This window comes from Rhinoderma darwinii, chromosome 3, assembly GCF_050947455.1.
Source record: "Rhinoderma darwinii isolate aRhiDar2 chromosome 3, aRhiDar2.hap1, whole genome shotgun sequence".
In the NCBI taxonomy this organism is placed as follows: Eukaryota; Metazoa; Chordata; class Amphibia; order Anura; family Rhinodermatidae; genus Rhinoderma; species Rhinoderma darwinii.
The window spans coordinates 49,187,931-49,213,038 of NC_134689.1; the positions used below are offsets into that span (position 1 = coordinate 49,187,931).

The 25,108-nt window shown below is 41.0% G+C and overlaps 1 protein-coding gene across 5 annotated transcripts in view; it reads right to left on the reverse strand.

The window, feature by feature from the left end:
• Positions 1–25,108, reverse strand: part of TCF7 (transcription factor 7) — a 201,411-nt gene that overhangs the window by 52,653 nt on the left and 123,650 nt on the right. For all 5 annotated transcript variants that reach the window (XM_075856342.1, XM_075856343.1, XM_075856339.1 and 2 more), the window contains one exon: positions 1,324–1,456. In XM_075856342.1, the coding sequence (XP_075712457.1) occupies positions 1,324–1,456 (133 nt within the window). The remainder of the gene's footprint in view (positions 1–1,323; positions 1,457–25,108) is intronic.

Sequence of the window (25,108 nt, forward strand, 5' to 3'; positions counted from 1 at the left end):
TTTTTAAATGTCCCCGGGTCTGAATTATGGATGATAATGCAATATGGGAAACTTTAAAAAATACTGGTCAAGAAATTGTATAGTTTCCCTATTTCGGTCTACAGGTTCTCTGTAAATGATCAGAAACCTTCTCAGTCCAGAAAAAAAACCCATCTGGAGCTGTGGTTCCCAAAAAACTGACTTGTGGCCCCAATGCTTAACACCTTGTTGTGTGGCTCATCAGAAGAGCCCAGAGTTATGACCATATACACTAACTATAAGAAGACTCCCACACTGGCGACAATGCAGACATATCCACATCCCCCATCAGTGCCAAGTTGGATGGTATCATACCTATTTTATTTGGTAAGTATAATTTAAAACATGCAGTATTGCTCGTACCACTGTTTTCTCTTCAGTCGATCTGCTTGATGCTCCAAATGTGCCGAGTGCTAAACTTCACACTAAAATATTCATCTGCAAATATTTGCAATTTCATATTTTCTAGTTTCCTCACATTTAACGGTTCTCTCCTTCATTCCGGACTTGAATAATCTGTATCCAACCATAACTCATAGTTGAATGTGGCTCACAAGATACAGCACTGGCATCACACCAGGAAGAGCCTGCCCACTCAGCAGGTATGGAGAGAGAACCATAGACTACCAAATAATTTAACTTCTAAACTAGCACTAAACAGTATTATCACGGGAAAATCCTTTTATGGAAAAATGGTGGTGTAATGGTTTGCATGCAGTGGTCGAACTATCCAACAATGAAAAGGCTATTGCTAAACAGTAACCCATTTAAGGCGACTACCTTAGTCAGTTGTTTTTTTCTCCCAGTATTATTATTACTATTATATAGTGGAGATATTAAAGCGGCAATCGAGGCATTAACATTTATCAACTATTCACAGGATAAGTAATGAATGTTAATTGTGGGGTCCAGATACCCGGACCGCTTTTACTCTGCTGTTTCCATACCTCCCATAGACTTGTTTGGAGTGCCAGCGGACATGCTTGGTCACCGCTCCATATAACTCCTTTCCACCACCAAGTGCAGGCAGGGAAGGATGGGGGACTTGATCCCGCATTCCAGGGATATGTGGGGGTCCTATGGGTCTAACATTTATCACTCTATCTCAGATATTGCATATTTTTATGTATTCAATTTACTCCTCCACTCATTTCACCTAAGATCTTGGGTATCTTTTGTGGCACCTTATGCCCTTGAGGATATTAACCATGGGTTTATCTGGATGATGCCTAGAGATTGCCTTTCTGGAGTAAAGACAGGTCAGGGTTATTTAGCAGCATTATTGCTTCACTGGTTTCAAGTTACCTTGTTTCTGGTTGAGGTCTGCAGGAAGATGTGGCGAGTGGGAACTGTGACTGAATGGCTCGTTGTTGTATGGAATGAGAGGTGTGAGTGGGTGGACACCATGCGATGGCTGCACCACTGGAACTTTACTGGACTAAAAGACAAAATAAAACATTGAATTACAACCCATGGAATCACGCGGTTTTATTAAATGAAATGACAGTACTTCAGTAAAAATGCCTAGATCTTTTATGTTTATTTGAATTCAGTAGCTGAAGATTACTATTCAACACAATCCTCAAATTAAATATCTTATAGTTGAATACATTCTCTCATTCCTCTGGTTTAAGCCATATTGAGTGATATGTCAATGGGGAACAGGGATGTGGAAGAGCACATCCAGGAATGACGGCAAAGCCCCATTTTCAGCAGCCAATACTCCCGTGTATAACTAATCCTGTTAAGATGTGAATAGAGATTTTTTTGTAATTGTGTTAAAGTTGAATCCTGCTATTTTGTTCAATAAAGCAAGTAAAATGTCAGCTTCTTTCAAGCCGCTAACTCAGGATAGACATTGGAAGTCTATCCATAGGATAGTTTACCAATGTTCGAGCGTTAAAAACAGGTGGCAGTGGCACTAGGGAAACTCCTTGCCATGTTATGTCCTGTTGAGACCCCATGATTGGTCCATTGTAGTGAATACCCTGTAGCTTCCCGGAAAAAGACAGGTGAGTGACTGGGGTTGCAGTTATAATGACCCAGAAAGATAACCACTCTACTTTACAATGTCTTGATATCGCCATATGATCAGAACATGATTGATGCAAATGTCACCTTTAAGTCGGTCAATGATCTAAACTATACAAAAAATATTTGGCAAAGAAAGGCAGCTGGAGTATTGTCTTTGATTGACTGACCGGCACAATTATCAGATATTAACTCTTTTGAGCACTTGTGGGATGAGCTTCACCATTAGATAAATCTCATAAAATCCCTGATATGGTGAACGTAAACATAAAAACATTGTCAATATACTGAATAGAATTCCTGGAAAATTTTATCAATGAGTTAAAAAAAAAAGAAGATATTTCTTAACAATTACAATTTGGCACACTAGTGTAGCTATTCATGGCATGAGAATTTACAAGCCGAAGTGATTTAAAGGCTATGTAAACTTTTGAAGACTTTTTTTTTTTTGACTAAAACAATGTATTATAGTGTTTTTTTGGAACTTTAGTACTGATTTTTATATATATATATATATATATTAAAAAAAATTACTTTTCCGCTGAAGCCCAAATGCGTCAGGTCAGTCCAGTTGTTAATCGATCACATCTAAGTTCATAGGTCCCGCTGACATAACAGATTCGGGTTTCAGTGCAAGATACAGCTTCTATGTATCCAGGATACATAGAAGCTGTATCTCAAAAAGTAAAAACATTTTATTAATGAAAACCAATTACAAAGTTGCATTAAACACTGTAATACATTGTTAGTATTAGAGAGTAAAAAAAAAGTCTTCAAAAGGTTTACATAGCCTTTAAGTAACAGAGCAGAGGCAGATGAGGAATAGACCCGAGGTCTATTCTGATACTGGAAGAGCAGAGGGGCTGTCACAATGTACGGAGGACCATCATGATACTCATACCACACAAAGAATACAGGCAAATGGTGTGAATGGTGCATGTTTCCACTTATGGCTCTGGGAGGGCGGCTTAGAGAAATCCCATTCCCCTCCTGCTGTTCTCCACTACTGACTCTAACTTGTTAGACTAGAGCTCAACAGCAACATTTCCTTATGGGGAAAAAGAGTCACGCGACTATTGCAAGAACTCCAACATGGTCAGAATTCCGCAGGGGGAAACATTGTGATCACGTGTGATTTTACTGCAACTTGAGGGACACCAATATCTAAGCAAAAATATTCTCTTTTAAAGTGGTATTCCCAACTAAGACAGTTATAGCATATCCACCGGACAGCTCTGGGACCCGCACCTATATCGAGAACAGGGGTAACGTTACTCCTATTGAACAGAATGGATAGTGTCGCACAGCCCCCTCCCCACTAGTCCCAGTCTGGAATCGGCAGCTTGCAGCCACTGCACCAGGTGAAACGGGGGTCGGTTGACCTGTATTCTCGATACAGGTACAGGTTTCAAAGCTGAGACCAGCAGTTGAGACATTTATAGCATATCCTGTGGATATGCCATATATGTCTAAGTTGGGAATTTACTTCAAGACCCAGATCTGTGTAAACACAATCTCACCAAAGAGAACTTGCATTTCCAGAAGATGAATTAACCAGATACATTACCACTTTGAAATATTTTTTCTTAAATAACGATATCCTTCTAAAGCCTTATTTCATCACATCAAAGGATTCTAAGGTAAAAGCCAGAGAAGTTCTCGAAACAAGTAGTGAGTCCCTTTGTTGATAGACCATATGTCAAGGAATATCTTGCTAAGGTCGACGTGAATGGAGTCCCAAAACAGATTATCCTGAGCACAAGAAGTAGCTCATATTTCTACCTTACAAAAAATTTCAACCATTCAAAAGTATATAGAACAGCTCATGATGATGATGAAAGAACCGTAATATTTTTCATCAGCCAATAGCATTTTATTAATGCAGCAGCACATGCAAACTCACTGACATACAGTATTATTTATATAGTGTGCGGTACATTAACTTATAATTTAAGAAACAATGAGAATGGGCCAACACACTAAACATATGAGGAGAGTAAAGCCTTTGTCTTATGTAGTAATGTAACCACAATTAACAAAAAAATAGGGCAAAATAAACTAACATGTACATCCAACCGATACATGGAATTTCACAATTTTATTTATAACCAGAAGATGATTAAAAACAGTATACAAAAATACAAACAGCAATCCATGATTAAATCTACTGTAAGGCTATGAACACACTTGCGTCGGGGGTTTCTGTTCTGCTCCATCAGAGGAGCAGAACAAGGGAAAACCAGAAGCCCCGGTTCTGTTGAGCCATGGATACCACCGGCGAGTGACGGAATCCATTTAATGGGTTTTGTGGACTTTCCGTCATAGTATCCGTGGTTTTACAGAAAACAATAGGGCAGAATGCTGCGCTATTGTTTCTGGTAATTTCGGTAGTATCTGAGACCCCTAATGGAACCTCCAACGCAGATGTGAACAAGGCCTAAGGTGTATATAAGCCCCCAAACAAAATATGATTTGCTGGACTATAAGGTAAATGTATAGGACTTGCTGGACTAGAAGGTAAATGTATATAAAAGATACAGATACTTTACAGCAATGCAGATATACAATACATCAATGTGACATCCATTATAATACAACACATACCCAACCAATAATGGGGTCTGGAATCAAGTCCAGCAAGGGTACTAACAGACAAAAACCCTGCCCCACGTGAATCGCCAGAAAATACATGGTTTTCTGAGGGGTTCTTGATAAGAGTCTGGTTCAATGTGGTATACATACTACAGATATATACAATGCCGATTAAGACCCACATGTCCTACCGGTGGTGTCCCCGGCTTTCAACTGTGCCTGTAAAATCGAGCATCAGTACCGCGCCTGCACTGAATGTTGGCGCACAAGCAGAATATCAAGACTATCAGTGCAAAGTTGCCTCATTTTATATTTTGGAGGCGCTGGAAAAACATTTTTTTGCATAACTGCACATAGCCTTTACTAAAGAGAACCTGTCACATTGTACAGGCAATCTGTCTGCTGGAAATTTTTTATAGAGCAGAGAAGATTGATAAAAAGTTATGTGGAAAAAGATTCAATATTACTTGGAATTTAGTGATTAAAATCCATGTTCTCTTTGAGTCCAGGGGGAGGTACTTTTAAGTGATTGACAACTATCTTTGTATACACACTCGCACAGGAAGACTGTCAAACATTGAGTGAGACCGCACACTGGACTCATAAGCCCAAAGTAAACAGGGATTTAAAGCTGTAAATCATTACGAAACTTTTCCCACAAATCTGCTGCCTGCAGATATGACAGCACGTTCAAAACGACAGGTTCTCTTTACAGATCTCTCCCTTGCTAATTTTCCAAAAGTGGTAACTGGAAATGGAAGCCATTATAGCTCCCGCAGGAGTGCTTACTTAGCTTTCCCATACTACTGAACTGCAAATAGAGAACTTAGTATTTTTGATTTGAAAGTTTCCTCAATTATAAGGAAATTGCAGTGATAGAGCAACATATACAACAACATTAACTCCTTCCCTCTTTAGCCACTTTTGACCTTCCTGACAGAGCCTCATTTTTCAAATCTGACATGTTTCACTTTATGTGGTAATAACTCCGGAATGCTTTTACCTATCCAAGCGATTCTGGGACTGTTTTCTCGTGAGACATTGGACTTTAAGTTACTGGCAAAATTTGCTCGATATATTCAGTATTTAATTGTGAAAAACACCAAAATTTAGCGAAACATTTAAAAAATTAGCATTTTTCTCAATTTAAATGTATCTGGTTGTAAGACAGGCAGTTATAACACACAAAATTGTTCCTAATTAACATACCCCATATGTCTACTTTAGATTGGCATAGTTTTTTGAACATCCTTTTATTTTTCTAAGACGTTACAAGGCTTTGAACTTTAGCAGCAATTTCTCACATTTTCAAGAAAATTTCAAAAGGCTATTTTTACAGGGGCCAGTTCACTTGTGAAGTGGCTTTGAGGGCCTTATATATTGGAAACCCCCAAAAACTTACCCCATTTTAAAAACTTCACCCCTCAAAGTATTCAAAACAGCATTTAGAAAATTTCTTAACCCTTTAGATATTTCACAGGATTTAAAGCAAAGTAGAGGTGAAATTTACAAATTTCTTGCATGTATTTTTGCAGAAATACATTTTTAATACAATTTTTTTTTATAACACAGAAGGTTTTACCAGAGAAATGCAACTCAATATTTGTTGCCCAGGTTCTGCAGTTTTTGGAAATATCCCACATGTGGCCGTAGCGTGCTACTGGAATGAAACACCAGCCTCAGAAGAAAAGGAGTACCTAGAGGATTTTGGGGCCTTATTTTTATTAGAATATATTTTAGGCACCATGTCAGGTTTGAAGGGCTCTTGCGGTGCCAAAACAGTGAAAATCCCCCAAAAGTGACCCCATTTCGGAAACTACACCACCTCAAGGAAATTATCTAGTGGTATAGAGAGCATTTTGACCGCACAGGTTTTTTACAGAAATTATTGGAAGTAGGCTGTGAAAATGAAACTCTACATTTTTTCTAAGAAAATGCAGGTTTAGGCCCCATGCACACGACCGTATAAAAACCTCCGTTTTTGCGGACCGCAATTGCGGTCCGCAAAACGGAGCCATTCACTTTCATTGAACACGGACACCTTTCCGTAGCACTACGGAAGGGTGTCCGTGCCGTGGAAATGTTCCGGGAATTATGGAACATGTCCGTTCTTTGGCATTTTGCGGGCCGTGCTCCCATACTTTGTATGGGAGCACGGCCCGAAAATGCGGCTGTCAGTCAGCGGCCGGCCGTGCCCGCAATCCCGGGCCGTGATTGCGGGCACGGTCGTGTGCATGGGGCCTTAGTGATTTTTTTTCTCATTTCCACAAGGACTAAAGGAGAAAAAGCATCGCAAAATCTGTAAAGCAATTTCTCCCGAGTAAAACAATACCCCACATGTGGTAATAAACGGATGTTTGGACACACGGCAGGGCTTAGAAGGGAAAGAGCACTATTTGGCTTTTGGAGCTCAAATTTAGCAGGAATGGTTTGCGGAGGCCATGTCATATTTACAAAGCCCCTGAGGGGACAAAATAGTGGAAACCCCCACAAGTGACCCCATTTGGGAAACTACACCTCTTGAGGAATTCATCTAGGGGTGTAGTAAGCATTTTGACCCTACAGATGTTTTATAGAATTTATTTAATTTTCTTCAATAAGACGTAGCTGTAGCGCAAAATTTTTTATTTTCTCAACAAATAAAGGAAAAGAAGAACCCAAGATTTGTAAAGCAATTTCTCCCGAGTACGACAATACCCCATATGTGGTCATAAACTGCTGTTTGGGCACACGGCAGGGCTCAGAAGGGAAGGAGCGCCATTTGGAGTGCAGATGTTGCTGGATTGGTTTCTGGGCGCCTGTGGGCCAAAAACAGCGGAAACCCCCCCCCCAGAAGTGACCCAATTTTGGAAACTACACCCCTCAATGTGTTTACCTAGGGGTGTAGTGAGCATTTTAACCCTGCAGATGTTTTGTAGAAATTAGTGTGCACTCGATGTTTCCATAGATATGCCAATATGTGGTGCCCAGCTTGTGCCACCATAACAAGACAGCTCTCTAATTATTGTGCAGTGTTTCCCGGTTTTAGAAACACCCTACATGGGGCACTAATCTTTTGCCTGGACATTCGACCAGGCTCAGGAGTGAAAGCGTACCATGTCAAATTGAGGCCTAATTTGGCGATTTACAAAGTATTGGTTCACAACTGCAGAGGCTCAGATGTGAAATAATAAAAAGAAACCCCTGAGAAGTGACCCCATTTGGAAACTACACCCCTCAAGGCATTTATTAAGGGGTGTAGTGAGCATTTTCACCCCACAGGTCTTTTCCATAAATGATTGCACTGCGGATACTTTTCCCTAGATATGCCATTTCAGTGACAAATATGTCATGCCCAGCTTATGCCACTGGAGACACACACCCCAAAAATTGTTAAAAGGGTTCTCCCGGGTAGGACGATGCCATATATGTGGAAAGACACGGCTCTTTGGGCACATTGTAGGGTTCAGAGTGGAGGGAGCGCCAATTGCCTTTTGGAGAGCGGATTTTGCTTGGTAGTAGATTTGTTTGATTATTGCTGGTGTTTCCATTTATAATGTGGGGATACATGTAAGCCGGGCGGAGTATATAAGGGGCATAATTAGGTGGTATAATAATGGGGTAAAAAAACAATAAAATGATCCATAGATGTGTGTTACGCTGTGACACAATCCTTTCTGCACAGGCCGGTGTCGCACTGATATATGGCGTCCTTTCTTATGCCCCTTTTGGTCCACACTCCGCACCTTTGCTGTTTGGGGAATTTTGCTGGGAAAGTGTTGTCCTAGTATAATATGGGCACCCTTCCAGCAGATATATTTGGGCCCTCCCCTTCCTGGTTCCCTAATTTTAGGTCCTTGATAAATCGCCTCTTGAAACAGAAGAAATGTTCCCCTCGGGCTGGCACAACTGCATATTTTTTATTTTATCCTATTTTTTGGGAGGCCAGGTAAACAAAAAACCGAAACTCTGCCATACTTTTTTTAGGTTTTTTTTTATACAGCGTTCACCACGCGTTATAAACTACATGTTCACATTATTCTGCGGGTCAGTACGATTCCGGCGATACCTAATTCATAGAACTTTTTTATGTTTTACAAGTTTTTGCACAATAAATTTACTTTTGGAAAAAGAATGTATTTTTTCTGTTGCCAAGTTGTGAGAACCATAACTTTAAAAAAATTTTGTCGACGGAGCTGTATGAGGGCTTGTTTTTTGCGAGACAAGCTATAGTTTTTATAGGTACCATTTTTGGATACGTGCGACTTTTTGATCACTTTTTATTCCAATATTTGTAGGGCAAAGTGACCAAAAAACAGAAACTCTGGTATCGTTTTTTACGCTGTTCACTGCGTGCAATAAATAATATAATATTTTGATACCTCAGGTCGTTACGGTCGCAGCAATACCAAATACGTATGGTTTATTATTATTTTTTCAATAATAAAGGACTTGATAAGGGAAAAAGGGCGATTGTGTTTTATTTTATTACTTGAAACTTTTATTGTTTTCAAACGTTTATTTTTTTCACTTCTTTTACACTTTTTTATACTTTTTTTTTTTTTACACTTTTTTTCAAGTCCCACTAGGGGACTTGAAGTTCCAACTGTCTGAAGTTTTTTTTCTAATACATTGCACTACCTACGTAGTGCAATGTATTCGATCTGTCAGTTATTCACTGACAGCAAGCCGATTAGGCTTCGCCTCCTGGCAGGGCCTAATCGGCTTCCGTAATGGCAGAGCAGGAGGCCATTGTGTCTCCTGTTGCCATAGCAGCAGTCGCCAGTCCTGATTGCCTGTCAGGGCTGGCGATCTGCTAGTAACCGCTACGATGCAGCAATCGCTTTCGATTGCTGCATCGAAGGGGTTAATGGCAGGGATCGGAGCTAGCTCCGGTTCCTGCCATTACAGGTGGATGTCAGGTGTAACATACAGCTGACTTCCACCGCTGATGACGCCGGGCGGATCTTGACCGGCTTCCGTGCTAGGCAGACCGGGAGGCCAGTATTAGGCCTCCGGTTGCCATTGCAGCCACTGGAACCCCGGCAATTGCATTGCCGGGGTTCCGATGAGCTGCAAACAGCTTAAATGTAACGATCACGTTTGAACGCTGCATTGAAGGGGTTAATGGCGGGGATCAAAGCTAATTTCGGTACCGGCCATTACAGCCGGATGTCAGCTGTAAGAGCCGGTGGCAAACATTTGGCGTAAGTATACAACATTTTGCGGGAAGCACTGGCTTTCAATGACGCATACTTACGACAAATGTCGGGAAGGGGTTAAAGGGGTTTTGTGGGGACCGAAAAGTATTAGCAGTGTACTCACTACAGTATGCGAGTACACTGCTAATATACATTCCGGTCCCTCGTCGCGCTGAATATGAGATTTTAATGGCGCTGGCGGGGGACCGGAAGTCTAGTTGTACAGTCTTCCTTCATGACGACACGACTCTTCATCATGTGACTGGACCCACTGTACTCTATGTAATCGCTGTACAAATGCTATAGCAATTACATGGAGTACAGCGGGGCCAGCCACATCACGATTTAGACTGTGCAACCTGACTTCCGGTCCCCCTGGCAACGCTATAAAAATCTATTAAAATCTCATAATCAGTGCGACGGGGGACCGGAATGTATATTAGCAGCGTACTCACATACTGCAGGGACTACACTGCTAATACTTTTCTGTCCCCGCATAACCCCTTCAACTGAACCTATGAAAAAAAAATGCTTGTAAAATGCAAGATTATTTCCGGAACTGATCACACACGAACATACAGAACTGAAAAAGGTCACTCATTGTATGGGAACCATCGCTTAAATATTTAGGTAATACAGAACACACAATAGGCCAGTATGATTTTAGTTTCGTTTTATCGTCTGTATTATCTAACCACTTCAGTCTCGATTGGGACTTTGGAGTGCAAAGTCTTATCGCCAATTGAAAAAGTTCCTCCCCCATAGTTTTGGAATGACTTTCACTTCACCAACCTTAAACCTATAAACAGTCGGTTCAGACAAACGTCTGTGGTTTCAACCATGAATACACAACCTACATTGTAGCGGCAGGCATATATATACTTTATTATGGTCATGTTGTAAGTGAGCAGCATTCATAACAGAAACATGTACTTACATACAATAAGAACAATCCACAAAAAAAAAAGAAATCCACCAAAACTTCAGTCATAATTACAGAAATATTGTGTGTACATGTTGCTCATAGGCTCCCATGTAAAGAAATGTATACTGCGCGGTGCAATTTAACCCCTTTTCTCAAATCTGGCATGTGTTACCTTATGTAGTAATAACTTGGGAATGCTTTTACCTATCCAAGTGATTCTGAGATTGTTTTCTTGTGACATATTGTACTTTATGTTAGTAAAAAAATGTGGTCGATAAATTTAATATTTATGTGTGAGAAAATTTGGAGAAAATTTGCAAAAATTAGCATTTTCTGAAATTAAATGTATATGCTTGTAAGACAGACAGTAATACCACACAAAATAGTTACTATTTCATATATTCCATATGTTTACTTTATATTTGCATAGTTTTTTGAACATTATTTTCTTTTTCTAGGACGTTACAAGGCTTAGAACTTTAGCAGCAATTTCTCATATTTTCAAGAAAATTTCAAAAGACCATTTTTTCAGGGACCAGTTCAGTTCTGAAGCGCCTTTGAGGGCCTTTTATATTAGAAAGACCCCATAACTCACCCCATTTTGAAAACTACACCCTCAAAGTATCCAAAACCTCATTCAGAAAGTGTTTTAACCCCATAGGCGTGTCTCAGGAATCAAGCAAAGTAGAGGTGAAATTTACAAATTTCATTTCTTTTTGCCAAAATTCATTTGTAATACAGTTTTTTCTGTAACACAGAAGGTTTTACACGAGAAATGCAACTCAATATATATTGCCCAGATTGTGCAGTTTTTAGAACTATCCCACATGTGGCCCTAGTGTTCTTATGGACTGAAGCACCGTCCTCAGAAGCAAAGATTTGTTTTCAGTGCCATGTCACGTTTGCAATGAACTGGAGGGACCAAAACCGTAAAAACCATCCAAAAGTGACCCCATTTTGAAAACTACTCCCCTCACTGAATTTATCTAGGGGTATAGTTAGCATTTTGACTCCACAGTTTTTATGTTAAATGTATTTGAATTAGTCTGTGAAGATGAGAATCTACTTTTTTTCTGAAAAAACTTAGAAATTTTTACAAGGAATAAAGGAGAAAAAACACCCCAGAATTTGTAAAGAAATTTCTCTCGATTACGGAAATGCCTCATATGTCTTAATAAACTGCTGTTTGAACCCACAGCGGGGCTTAGAAGTGAAGGAGCGCTATTTGGCTTTTGGAGCTAAGATTTAGCTGGAATAGTTTTTGGGTGTCATGTCGCATTTGCAAAGCCCCTGAGAGACCAAAACAGTGAAAATACCACAAAAGTGACCCCATTTGGGCAACTACACCACTTAAGGAATCTATCTAGGGGTATAGTTACCATTTAGACCCCACAGGTCTTTTTCAGAATTATTACAATTAGGCCGGTTAAATAAATATCAACATTATTCCCACTAAAATGTTGAATTTTGTAATTTTCACAAAAAATAAAGGAGGAAAAAGCACCCCAACATTTGTAAAGCAATTTCTTTCGAGTACGGCAATACCCCACATGTGGTCATAAATGCTTTTTTATTAGAAATTAATTAACCCTTTCTGGACTGATCCAATTTTTGCTTTTTTATTTTCGTTTTTCACTCCCCGCATTCCAAGAGCCATAACGTTTTTATTTTTCCGTCAATAAAGTGGTGTGAGGACTCATTTCTTGCGGGACCTACTGTAGTTTTTATTAGTACCATTTTTTGTTACATACAACTTTTTGAGCACTTTTTATTAACATTTTTTTTAGAGCTGAGGTGACCAAAAAACATCAATTTTGGCGGTTTAAATTCTTTATTATTTACAGCGCTCACCGTGTGAGTTAAATAATGGTATATTATAACAGTTCGGACTTTTACGGACGCAGCGATACCAATTTTGTGTATTTTTCTACATTGCTTTAGTGCTAAAATTGGGAAAAGGGTTTACTTTGAGTTAAAATATTTATAAAAATTATTTTTTTTACACATTTTATTAGTCCACCTAGGGGACTTGAACCAGCGATCATTAGATCACTGGTACAATACACTGCAATACTAATGTATTGCAGTATATTGTCATTTTTACAAGCTCCTGTAACAGCGCGATCGCTGTTCCTGTCCGTTAGTTCTGGGTGTCAGCTGTAATACACAGCTGACACCCGCAGCGTATGGCACGGGCTCAGCACGTGAGCCCGCTCCATATATCCCCACCCCCGCACATCACGACATGCTATTAAGTCGTGGTGCACGAAGGGGTTAATGCACAACGGGTGATGTGGAGAGAAAATTAAAATTTTCCACTGATATGCCATTTTAGTGCACAATATGTTGTGCCCAGTTTGTGTCACTGAAGACTAATACCTCATAAAATATTAATCGGGTTCTCCCGGGTATGGCGATGCCAGATCTGTGGGCGTAAACTGCTGTTTGGGCATGCTGCAGGGCTCAGAAGGGAGGGGGCGGCATTTGGCTTTTGGAGCGCAGATTTAGCTTGGTAGTAGCTGTTTGGCATTTTGCTGGTATTTCAGTATATAATGTGGGTGCAAATGTAATCTGTGCGGAGTACATCAGGGTATACTAAGAGGGTATAATAATGGGGTAAATAAATAAATAATAATCCGCAGATATGTTGCCAGTTGCGCACTGATAAATGGCGCCAGATCTTTTCCGCTTTTGGAACACACTGCACATTTTGTATCGCCATATTCTGAGAGCCAGAACTTCTTTATTTCTTCTTCAACGGAGCTGTGTGAGGGCTTATTTGTTGCAGGACAATCTCTAGTTTTCACTGGTACCATTTTGGGGTACATGCGGTTTTTTTGATCACTTTTTATTCCATTTTTTGGCAAGCAAGGTGACCAAAAACCAGCAATTCTGACAATGGTTTTTATGGCATTCACCCTGCGCTATAAATGACAATTTGACTTTATTCTGTGGTTCGGTACGATTACGGCGATACCATATGTATATAGTTTTTTTTTTAAGTTTTGCAGCGTTTGCACGATAAAATCACTATTTTATAAAATAATTTATTTTTTGTGTCACCATATTCTGAGAGCCATAAAGTTTTTATTTTTCAGTCCAAAAATCTGTGTAAGGGCTTGTTTTTTGCGGGACGGGTTGCAGTTTTTATTGGTACCGTTTTGGGGTAAATGTGACTTTTTGATCACTTTTTATTGTATATTTTGGGAGAGGTGGTGACCAAAAAATAGTGATTCTGGCATTGTTTTTTACGTATATTTTATTTGTGGTGTTCACCGTGTGGGAAAAACAACATTATAGTTTTATAGTTTGGGGCGTTACGAACGTGGTGATACTAAATATGTATACTTTTAACGTGTTAATTTTTTCCTATAATAAAAGACTTATTACTGTATAGGGGAAAAAAAGCATTTTTTTGTTGATGTAACTTACAACTTTTATTTTTAAACTTTTATAAAACATTTTTTTTTTTTTGAATTATATATTTTTATTTTTTTCCATATGAACAAGAACATACATGGTATCAATTCAATACAATATAGAGTATAAGTCATGACAGGGGTAGTGTGAAGTTACAACATGTTGCACATCAGGAATGACAGGAATATCATACATTTCACAGTGATCTTAAGAACAATCAGTCCTGTTAATAACTAATACTTTGGTATGGTGAAATCCCCTTCTTTTTCTATCCGTCATCTTAACTCTGCTTTCGTAGGAATGACAAGAAAAATTAACCAACATCTACAATACATATGACAAGACAATGGAGGGGGGGGGGGGGAAGGAAGGGGGAAAAAAAAAAACAAAAAAAAAACAGAACAGTATCCTGGTTTGATCTGGGTGCACTAGCGTAGTTATGAACTAGTGTTATGCGCTCAGGGCGGTCTAGATGAATCAAATACATCCCATGGTGACCAGACTTCTTTGAATCGTGCTAAGCTATTATTCATAGAGGCTGTCAAAGACTCCATTCTTCTGACCTCCCTTATTCTTAAATATAAGTCAGCAACTACAGGGGGGTCATTTCTCTTCCATCGCGCCGAAATGAGACACTTAGCTGCTGTGAGCACATGTAATAATAATCTAGAGGAGACCTTACTGAGCCCTTTCGGCGGTACATTAAGCAGGAAAGTTAGCACAGACAATGGAACCCTGACCCCCAGCAGTGTCTGGAGTAAACCCACAACCTCTCTCCAGAAGGGGCGAATTAACCGACAGTCCCAAAAAATGTGAGGAAGTGTCCCCCTCTCGCTGCAGCACCTCCAACATCTATCCGAAACAAGGGGATATATATGATGGAGAAAGTCTGGGGTATGATACCAATACATCAGAATTTTATATTGGTTCTCTCTATACGCAGCGCAAAGAGAAGATTTCGCGGCTTGCGACCATATAATTTGCCACAGCGACAGGGGTATCTCCCTCTCCATGTACGTCTCCCATTTGGTCATATAGTTATGTTTTGGGATCTCATTTCCCCCTGGAGATGAGAGGATACTGTATATATCCGAAATTAATCCCCTAGTGGAGGTAGTATTCCTGCAGAGAACTTCAAAGTGCGTAGGTTTAGTAAAGCTGCTATCCCCAGGGAGAGAATTGGCAAAGTGGGTGATCTGTAGGTAACTAAAATGTGCATTGGGCGGTAACTTATATTTAGACTGCAGCGTCGAGAATGGCAAAACCGTTCTCAAACAGGGGTCTAATATGTCTGCAAAGTAGAACAATCCAGCTTCTGCCCACGGTTTAGTCATCCTCGCAGTGAGCCCATCCGGTAGAGCCGGGTTAAATAGAAAAGAAGTCATGGGAGATTTGGGAGAAGACAGGGGGTATAAGGTGTTAGCTAGCTTCCATATGTTTTTGGTGAACAACATGGGACCTAATAGGGATTTTGGGCAAGTCTCCACCTTTCCAGACCACAGTAGCGAATTCGGGTGAATAGGAGCTACCCACAACTTCTCAATCTCTGCCCATTTAGTATATGCCCACCTTGAAGTCCAGCCAGGAATTCTACGAAGATGTACTGCTAAATAGTACCGATACACATCAGGGACAGCCAGGCCTCCTACTGTCATAGTAGAAAGTAGGACTGCTTTTGGTATTCTATGACGCTTCCCTGCCCAGATGTATTTCAATAAGGCTGTTTGGAACCTACGAATTTCGCTACGTGGTATAGGCACCGGGAGAGTTTCCAAAAGGTATAAATACTTTGGTAGAATAGTCATTTTCACTGCAGATATTCTACCAAAGAAGGACAGCGGGAGGGAAGACCATTTAGACAGTAGCGTATTTATTTCTTGAAAAAATGGGGAGAAGTTATTTTTATAGAGGGAGGCATATGTGCGGGTGATCTGGACACCTAGATATTTGATCCCTTCCTCTTTCCATGTATATTTAAATGTTGTTTGTAGTGTCGAAATGAGCTGCGGGGAAATATTAAGTGGCAGGGCTTCTGTTTTAGAGTTATTAAGCTTATATCCCGAGTACAGACTATATTCTTTCAGTACTGTATGTAAGTTTGGTAGGGTAACTTGCGGGTTGCGTAAAGTCAAAAGAACATCATCTGCAAATAGAGAGATCTTAAATTCCCTATCTCGCACTAAAAAACCTTGGATATCTGGATTACTCCTGATACGGGCCGCTAGAGGTTCTATGCATAGGACGTAAAGCAGGGGGGAGAGGGGGCAGCCCTGCCGAGTCCCATTAAAAATATCAAATCGTTTAGAAATCGCATGTGGTAATTTAACTACAGCATTTGGTAAGGTATACAATGAATGTAAAGCGGTGAGGAAGGGCCCTGAAATACCTATTGTTTTTAGTGTGGCAAAGAGGAAGGACCAGTCCAATCGGTCAAAGGCTTTTTCAGCGTCTAAACTGAGGAGCAGGCCAGGAGACTCTGTTTTGTTAAGAACTTCGATCAGATCAATAGTCCGTCTAGTATTGTCTCCTGCCTGTCTATGCATGACAAAGCCCACCTGATCTTTGTGAATCAGGCCCGGGAGCAATGAGCCAAGTCTATCGGCCAGTATTTTAGTGAATATTTTGAGATCTGCATTCAACAGAGAAATTGGCCGATAATTAGAACAATCAGACTGGTCCTTCCCTGGTTTGGGAATAACCGTGATGAAAGAATGAAGCATGGAAGGGGGGATGCCAGCTCCCGATAGAAAGGAATTAAAAAGGGTTACTAAATGTGGTGTTAATACATCTTTAAAGACCTTATAATATAAATATGGAAATCCATCGGGCCCTGGAGATTTTCCATTAGGCAAGTCTTGTATGGTGTTCTGTAATTCCTCTTCCGTGATGGGGGCATTAAGCATAAGGCCATCATCCGGCACGATAGTGGGAAGGGGGCAGGACTTTAAGTATTCCAATATTTGTTGTTGCCGAATGGAAGGATCTGTAGAGAGTTGGGATGTGAGAGAGTATAATTTTGAGTAATATTGGTAAAACATGTCCGCCTGCAAATTGGGATCATAGATCAATTGACCTCCTGTATCACGGAGAGCAGATGGGGTCGACTGAGCCTTTTTGTCTCTTAGCTGGGCAGCAAGTAAAGAATGCGCTTTATTCCCTCTCTCATAATATCTTTGTTTGGTATATAGAAGCATCTTCTCTACATTAGCAATAGAAAGATCCTTTAATTTTCCCCGCGTGGCAATGATTTGTCGAAGAGTAGACGTCGAGGGGTAGAGATTCATTTTACGTTCTAGTTTAGTAAGGGCCGCCGACAGCTCTAATCTCTGCTGAGCTTTGTCCCTCTTAATATGTGAGGCGAGAGAGATACATTGCCCTCTAATTACCGCTTTGTGCGCCTCCCAAATTGTGGCCAACGAAGGAACTGAGTCTTTATTAAGGGCAAAGTAGGATTCAATGTGTGTTTTAAGTGTGTCCCTATGCTCCGGAGATTTAATCAGTCGTTCATTCAACCTCCAGTGACATATCCGGGTCGTTCGTAAGTCAGAAAGTAGATCCAACATAATTGGAGCATGGTCTGACCATGTAATAGCCCCTATTTCAGCCGATGAGGTTGAACGAAGTCCTGGTACGTTGCCAAGGAATAGATCTATCCGAGTATGTGTTTTATGTGGGTGTGAGTAAAAGGTATATTGTTTAGCCGACGGATTTGAGATACGCCATAGGTCATAAAGATTGTGCTTGCGAATCAAGCGTCGGAATGCCGAAGCGCGTTGTCGCAATTCCGTGGGCGGAGAGGGAGCACTAAGCGAGTGTCTGTCCATGTTTTCTGAAAAAGGGAGGTTAAAATCCCCCCCTATGAACAAAGTAGTTGGCGGTAGGCGGGAAATTTTGGAGAAGACTTTTTCCAAAAAAGCAATTTGTAATGTATTTGGTGCATATAGGTTGCATAAAGTAATCGGGACACCTTTCAGGGTCCCTGCGAGGATGACATATCTCCCCTGTGGGTCTACTATTGATCTTGTTACTTGTAGTGGACAATCCCTTGAAATTAGAATAGCTACCCCTGCGCTTTTCTTAGAGTGTATAGCTGCATATGCTTTAGGAAAATGTGGTAGTGCAAATTTGAAAGACCCCGAACTGTCATGGTGCGTTTCTTGTAGAAAGGCGATATCTGCTCTCAGGTGTCTCAACTCTCTAAGTGCTAGACGCCTCTTAACATTGGAATTTAATCCCTTAACATTCAAAGATACTATGCGCGCCATGACAATTCTTTAGGCCTGAAAGCAAGTATGTACAACGTACCCAAATGATCCCTCAAGTTGGGCATAGCTCGTGTTGTCCAGGAAGGACGTCGCCATTTCGGTGATATGTTCTCAGTCCACAAACCAGGTTTCCTATTCACGGAAGTAAGGGGAGGGAAAGAGGGGGAGGGAGGGGGAAGACATAAACAGACAACTACAGACAGAAAATAAATCAAAAAACATACTTGAAGCATAAAGTCGGTCGAACGACAATGAATGGAATCTAGATTCCATGTGGAGACAAGTATATTAGAACAATTTACACATTTAGATATCGCGTCAACCCCTAGATGCCTCGACTGCACTAGGAGGGTATACTGTCTCCATAAGGGAGAAGAATCACCGAGAGCCAATTCCGTCAGGAACATAGCCAACAGACCCAGTAACTGAGACAGGCCAATTCTGTACATTCCGTACAAACAAAACTCCTCTGCAGCCTATAAAAAATAAACCAGGGCATAAAAATCCCCTTTTTTTTTTTTTTTTTTTCTTTTTTCCATACAATGAACTATTAATGCGATTTAAGCATATAAACATGTAAGAAAGATTATGAGCCTCCCTTATTCAATACATTAACGCTGAAATGTTGGCTTAGGTCCATGTTCAGACATGGACCCTCGCTGATTCCCGGTCTTCCTTTGTGAAGGGACCTTTTGCCAGACAGGTGACGGAGGGGGTGGAGGCAGGGTGAGTTCCCACTCAGGCAGTTTCGGGACTGGAATGTCCATAGTGTCACAAAAAGCTCGAATATCCGACGATGTTCTCAGAACCGCCGAGCGACCATCTCGTCTGGCTGTAAGGCTAAACGGGAATCCCCATCTGTAGAGGATATTATTTTCTCTCAGAGAAGCAAGTAAAGGGCGCAATTGTCTGCGCCTATGAAGTGTGATCCAGGATAAGTCCGGTAGCAGTTGGACAGTGGTTCCTTTGTGTTGAATGACTCTATGAGCTCTGGCTTTATTCATAATGGCTTCTTTCAGCTCGTAATCCGTCACACAGCAAATAATATCGCGAGGTAACGGCGAAGCTCCTTTAGGTCTGAGAGCTCTATGGGCTCTATCTAACTTGATAGGATGATCAGGTGGAGCATCTAGGATTTCATTAAAAATGGTCGCCAATAGCTCCTTTAAGTTTTCGTCCTGGGTAGCTTCAGGGACACCCCGAACTCTGATATTATGTCTTCTGCCTCTATTATCTAGGTCCTCCAAATGCTTTTGATAATCAGAAAGAGCAGCATGCTGTGCCACTACTGTGGTTTGTAGTCGTGATACATATTGGCGAGTGCAATCATGGTCATCTTCCAGTGACTCTATTCTGTGGGACAATTTTTGTATGTCTTGTCTGACTGTTGCAATAGCCGTATTGCAGGTATCTTTCACCTCCGCTATAAGCGACTTAAAATCCTCTCGGGTGGGGAGCTGCTGCAAAAAAGACTTCCATTCCTGACGTTTAGGAGCGGGGCTCTCAGAGTCAGAGGAAGAAAGCCACGGCTGTGCATCCTCTCCTTGAGCATATGGCTGTATATGGCCTGCTATAGGGAGCATTTCCCTCTCAGAATTTTTCCCTGCTGTTTTTATGTCCTTAGGTCGTTTTGACATAGCAGTGTCCAGTCTGCAGGGTAAGGGTGGCTGAGGGGATAGTAGGTGTTTCCCAACCCTTAATGTTGAGCCACTAACCTGCATGTTCCTTCTTGTGGGGGAGGGTGACTCCGCAGTGTATGGCATCTCCAACTCTTCACCAGCCACGTGTGAGGCTGGCTCCGAAGATGGCGGCCATCCCTCTCCTTGCTCCTCCTGCAGATCTTCCTCCGTTTGTAGTGTCTCTCCGTCGGTCAGCGGCTGTGATCTGACCACATCTTGATCCTCTATGTCCGGTGGGGATCTGGAGGACTGCGACGCCTCCTCGTGTGAGGCCGGCAGTAATGGCGCCTGTCCTGTCGGCGCATCAGAGAAGAAGGCATCCAAAGTGCCGCTCCTCGGGGCTCCGGGGAGTACCTGCTTGGACTCCATCCTCTTGGCTGACCGTCTCACCATCATCGGTAAGTCTTTATTAGAATCTCGGGAGGCTACACCGATTAAAAAACGCTGTGTTACGGCTGATGATCAGAGGAGCTCCGGACTATGCGACTCACTCCATCGGCTCTCAGGACACGCCCCCTTATAAAACATTTTTATTATCTTTTTTTTACTTGTCCCACTAGGGTACACTTAAACTTGCAGCTCTGATCGCTGCTGGAACACATTACACTACCTATGTAGTGTTCCAACGGTCATTGTGACGCGACAGTCACTCTGACAGGAAGCCTATGAGGACCAGCCGGAGGCTGGTCCTCATAGGCTTCTGTACATGGCAGCCATTGTCTGTACATGGCAGCCATTGTACATGGAAGCCATTGTCTGGTGTCCGGTTTCCATGGGTACCATCGCCAGCCCCCGTGATTTCACGTGGAGGCTGCTAATCTCCGCTAAACTCCTTAAATGCGGCGATCGCAATCGACCGCCGCATCGTAGGGGTTAACTGCCGAAATCAGTGGCGATGGGCCGCTGATCGGCAACAGGGAATGCAGGGCAGACACCGCCCAGTTAACGCCGTTGCGGTGTAGCGCCGCGCGGCGGTTAACTTTCAAAGTACAGACGTAACTGCACGTCGAGGTGCGCGAAGTTACTGCTCATCTTGACGTGCAGTTACATCAAGGTGTGGGAAGGGGTTAAAAGGCGTGTGTGCTGAGAGCATTCCTTGGAGAATGTGCCAAACATGGCCACTAAACCTGATGTGAACATAGCCTTGTTCAAATGCGCCGTTTGTGCAGCAAATTTTTGCGCTTTTTTTTTGTAATGATAGAAAAATCATTATAAAAAAGCAAGGGAAAACTTTAGCTGAAAACTGCATGTTGTTAGTAAGCACAGCCTAATAAACAGAATTAGCCACCACCAACCTGTAGGTGGTTTATTCACCCACATTTCATGATCTTGTCTGGATATCCTCTGGCCTCATGTATAACATACATTAGATACTTAGCCTGAACAACAAATTATGTTTTTTTTAAACTAAATAGGTTTAAGATTCTGTTCTGAATATTTTCTAAATATATATCTTTATAGCGGTAGGAGCTTTTTTTTTCTGGTACAAAGCTCCAAATCCCCTGCGTATACAGATTTAGAACTTAAAATGCTGACCGTCTGCAGCCACCACTAGAGGGAGCTTAGGAGCTATTGCACACATTAAATCCAATAATAAGACAGTATGCATTAAAGCTCCCATGCTCGCTCTACTGGCAGTTGCCGGCAGCCTGCATGTTATCTTTTAAGTCCATGTCTATGCAGGGGATTTGGATCTCTGTATAAAAAAAAAAAAAAAGAGTACTGATTACTATTGCCATAAGCACAGAATTTTGGCGCTAAGAACAGCATTTAAAAGGTGGACCTTCACTTTAAGGCATATATTAAAATATACTTAACGTGAAGGTTTAGGTTTTATTTTTGGATAGTATATATATAGTTTATAGTGTCATCTTGGTTTTATCAGACCACAGAATCTTGTTTCTCACAGCGATTGAGGGACATACCATATATGGGCAGACAGCCCAGTGTCCATTGAAGGACCCGAGGGCTGTCTCACCATATATCCTGTTGTTAGGGCATACTGAGGTATGTCCTAACAACTGCCTGTGTACTATCCGTATATACTGTAGATATATGCCAGTACATTTTAAAGTTTAAAAATAAAAAAGTGAAAACATAAAGTAATGTTAAATGAAAAAAAATACACATACACATTTTTTTTTTACAATAAACATTAAAATAAGTCTTAATACATAAAATATTCACATATTCGATAGTGGTGCGGCCGTAATAACCTGCACAACATATTTTTTGTTGTCATTTATGATGTGTACGCTATAATAAAAATAAAAACTTCTTTCTTTCACTTATTAATGTGAGGCACGAGGTGTCATGAATTTAACCTCCATGTGCCTCCCATTAATAGTAATTTACCCTATCATGTACCTCACACATTGACCCAATGTTCTCCATTGTGACTGAGAAACATGATGGGGTTAATTACTATTAATGTGAGCCACATTCAAAATTCATCACACCTCGTGCCTCACATTAGAAAATGGAAGAACTTTTTTTTCTTTTATTACTGTTGGCAAAGTTTCGTTTCGGTATCGAAAATCGCAAAACGACACAAAGTATCGGTATCGAAGTCCCAAATTCTTGTATTGTGACAACCTTAGGGTGTCTTTCCAAATCATGTCTAATCAAATGAACTTACCAGAGGTGGACTCCAATCAAGCCGTACAGACATTTTAAAGATGATCTAGAGAAATGGGAGCCCCCAGAGCTAAATATCAAGTGTCATAGTAAAGGGTCTGAATACTTATGTCCATGTGAAAATTTAAGATTTTAATATTTAAGAAATTTGCAAAAATTTCAAAAATTCTGTTTTCAATTTGGGGTATTGAGTGCAGAATTCTGGGGAAAAACTTGAATTTATTTTATTTTATCACAAGGCCTCAACATAACAAAATGTGAAAAAAGTGAAAGGGTCTGAAGACTTTACGAATGCACTGTAAATCGTATGCAGCAGTTCCCCCCTAGTGGTGATTGTAGGCAGACAGAATTTTATAATTTTACTCTATGACTATGCAAGAGGTTTGGAGCTCTATCAGAAAAATGAGGCTCCAAACACTACAAAGAAATATTTTTATATTCCAGGGCATTATGCATTTACACAAGAATATGCACTGACAGCTGTGAAGGCGTTCCTGCCCTGGGGGACATAGTCAGGTCCCGGTTAAACTTCTGGGGTCAGAGCTATCCTCCGAGCAGCTGTACTTGCGCAATAACTTGCATGTGTTCGTATAATATATATGTGTGTGTATCACAGTAAGGGAAATGCTCTTGCCTGTCATGTATTTATACTTTAAGAGATCATCTTGCACTGATCCTGTAATTTAGTCCAGAATTATGAATATACTTCTGGACTAAATTACGGGATCAGTGCAAGATGATCTCAGTGGTCATTGAAAACATTCATCAGTAAACCGTTTTTCTACATGAAGTTTCTGTACAGTACCTGGTATACACGTGAAACTTCCCAGAATGCAAATACCACAGACATTGATACAGCAAGGAATACTGGGAGATTTCAGCTCTGAAACCTGCAGAACTATAAATTCAGCTTAGGACTTTAATACAGGCTGTAATGTGGGATCAGTACAAGATAAATAATGCAATATATTAGAAAAACTTTTGCCTTAAATAGGTATTTCCATTTCAGACATTTATCGCATACCCACAAGATATGCCATAAATGTCTGATAGGTGCCTGTCCCATCTGATGAAGCAACCGCCACATACAGGCTGATTATGAATAGAGATCTACATATCCTGTAGATATGCTTTAAGGGTATCGCCACACGTAGCGTAAACATTGAAGATTTTCCACAACGAATTTCATTGCAGAAAATCCGCAGTGTAATACAATAGCAGCAGAGTCGATTTGAACAAATCTCATCCACACACCACGTAAAAAAATACACCGAAAAAAACGTTCAAAAATTGACCTGCGGTTTGCTTTTTTTTAATCTGCAGAATGTCAATTGATTCTTCAGATGGAATTGCTGCTTTTCTGTTATTGAATTCAATCTCTATGCTTCTCCGTCCAGGTCGGCCTCCAGTGACTGCTGCAGCGATCGCATGGGTTGAAACGTCATCCCAGGAAGCCGGACAACAGAGGGGCGTGTCCCCATGGCTACAGAGGCCGGGGTAAGTTTAGGCTTTTTCTTTTTTTCTGCGGGCTCCAGGGCGGATACGCTGTGTACTTTTACACATAACATCTGCCCAGTGTGAACAGGGCCTAAATGTCTAAAATGGGAATACCTCATTAAGTACAAAAACAAAGTGGAATGAGGGTATAGTTTGTGGACACATACTCAGTTGCAGTTTGGTTAATTGCATTGTTAGACACCTGAACACAAGTTAGGGTTAAGGCTAGAACAGAGGTAGCAGAATATACAACACGCTTAATAAATATGGGTTAACCACTACCTGCCTAACAGCTGTTATTGTCACCACACAATACACAGAAGCAACAGAAAGTAACACCAAAGACTATGAACAGTATGTGTGGGGGCAGAGTCTCAGCTTCTCTTACATCATTTTCAAGTGAAAACAGTTTAAAACTTGCACCTTGTGACCCAAAGTAAGTGAGGTTAAACATTAGCGAAATAGAACAACTCCACCCTAAATATTTTATAGTCCGAGGCAGTCAGAAAAAAACTGTTTTTTTTTATAGTGCAAGATTCAGAATGGTGATACACTAAGGCCCTGTTCACATCACATTTTTTTATTACGTTTAGGCCTTATTCACACGGACATGTCCATTTTGCGTGCGCAAAAAAACGCTGCGTATTGCGCACGCAAAAGGTCCGTGTGGCATCAGCATATGATGCGTGGCTGTGTGATTTTCGCGCAGCCGGCATCATTATGACACTCTGTTTTTATGTTTACAAACAGAAAAAGCACGAGGTGCTTTTCTGTTTTCATTCATTCTTTTTACTACAGTAGCGCGAATCACGCACGGCACCCGGAAGTGCTTCCGTGTGCCGTGCGCGATTTGCACGCACCCAT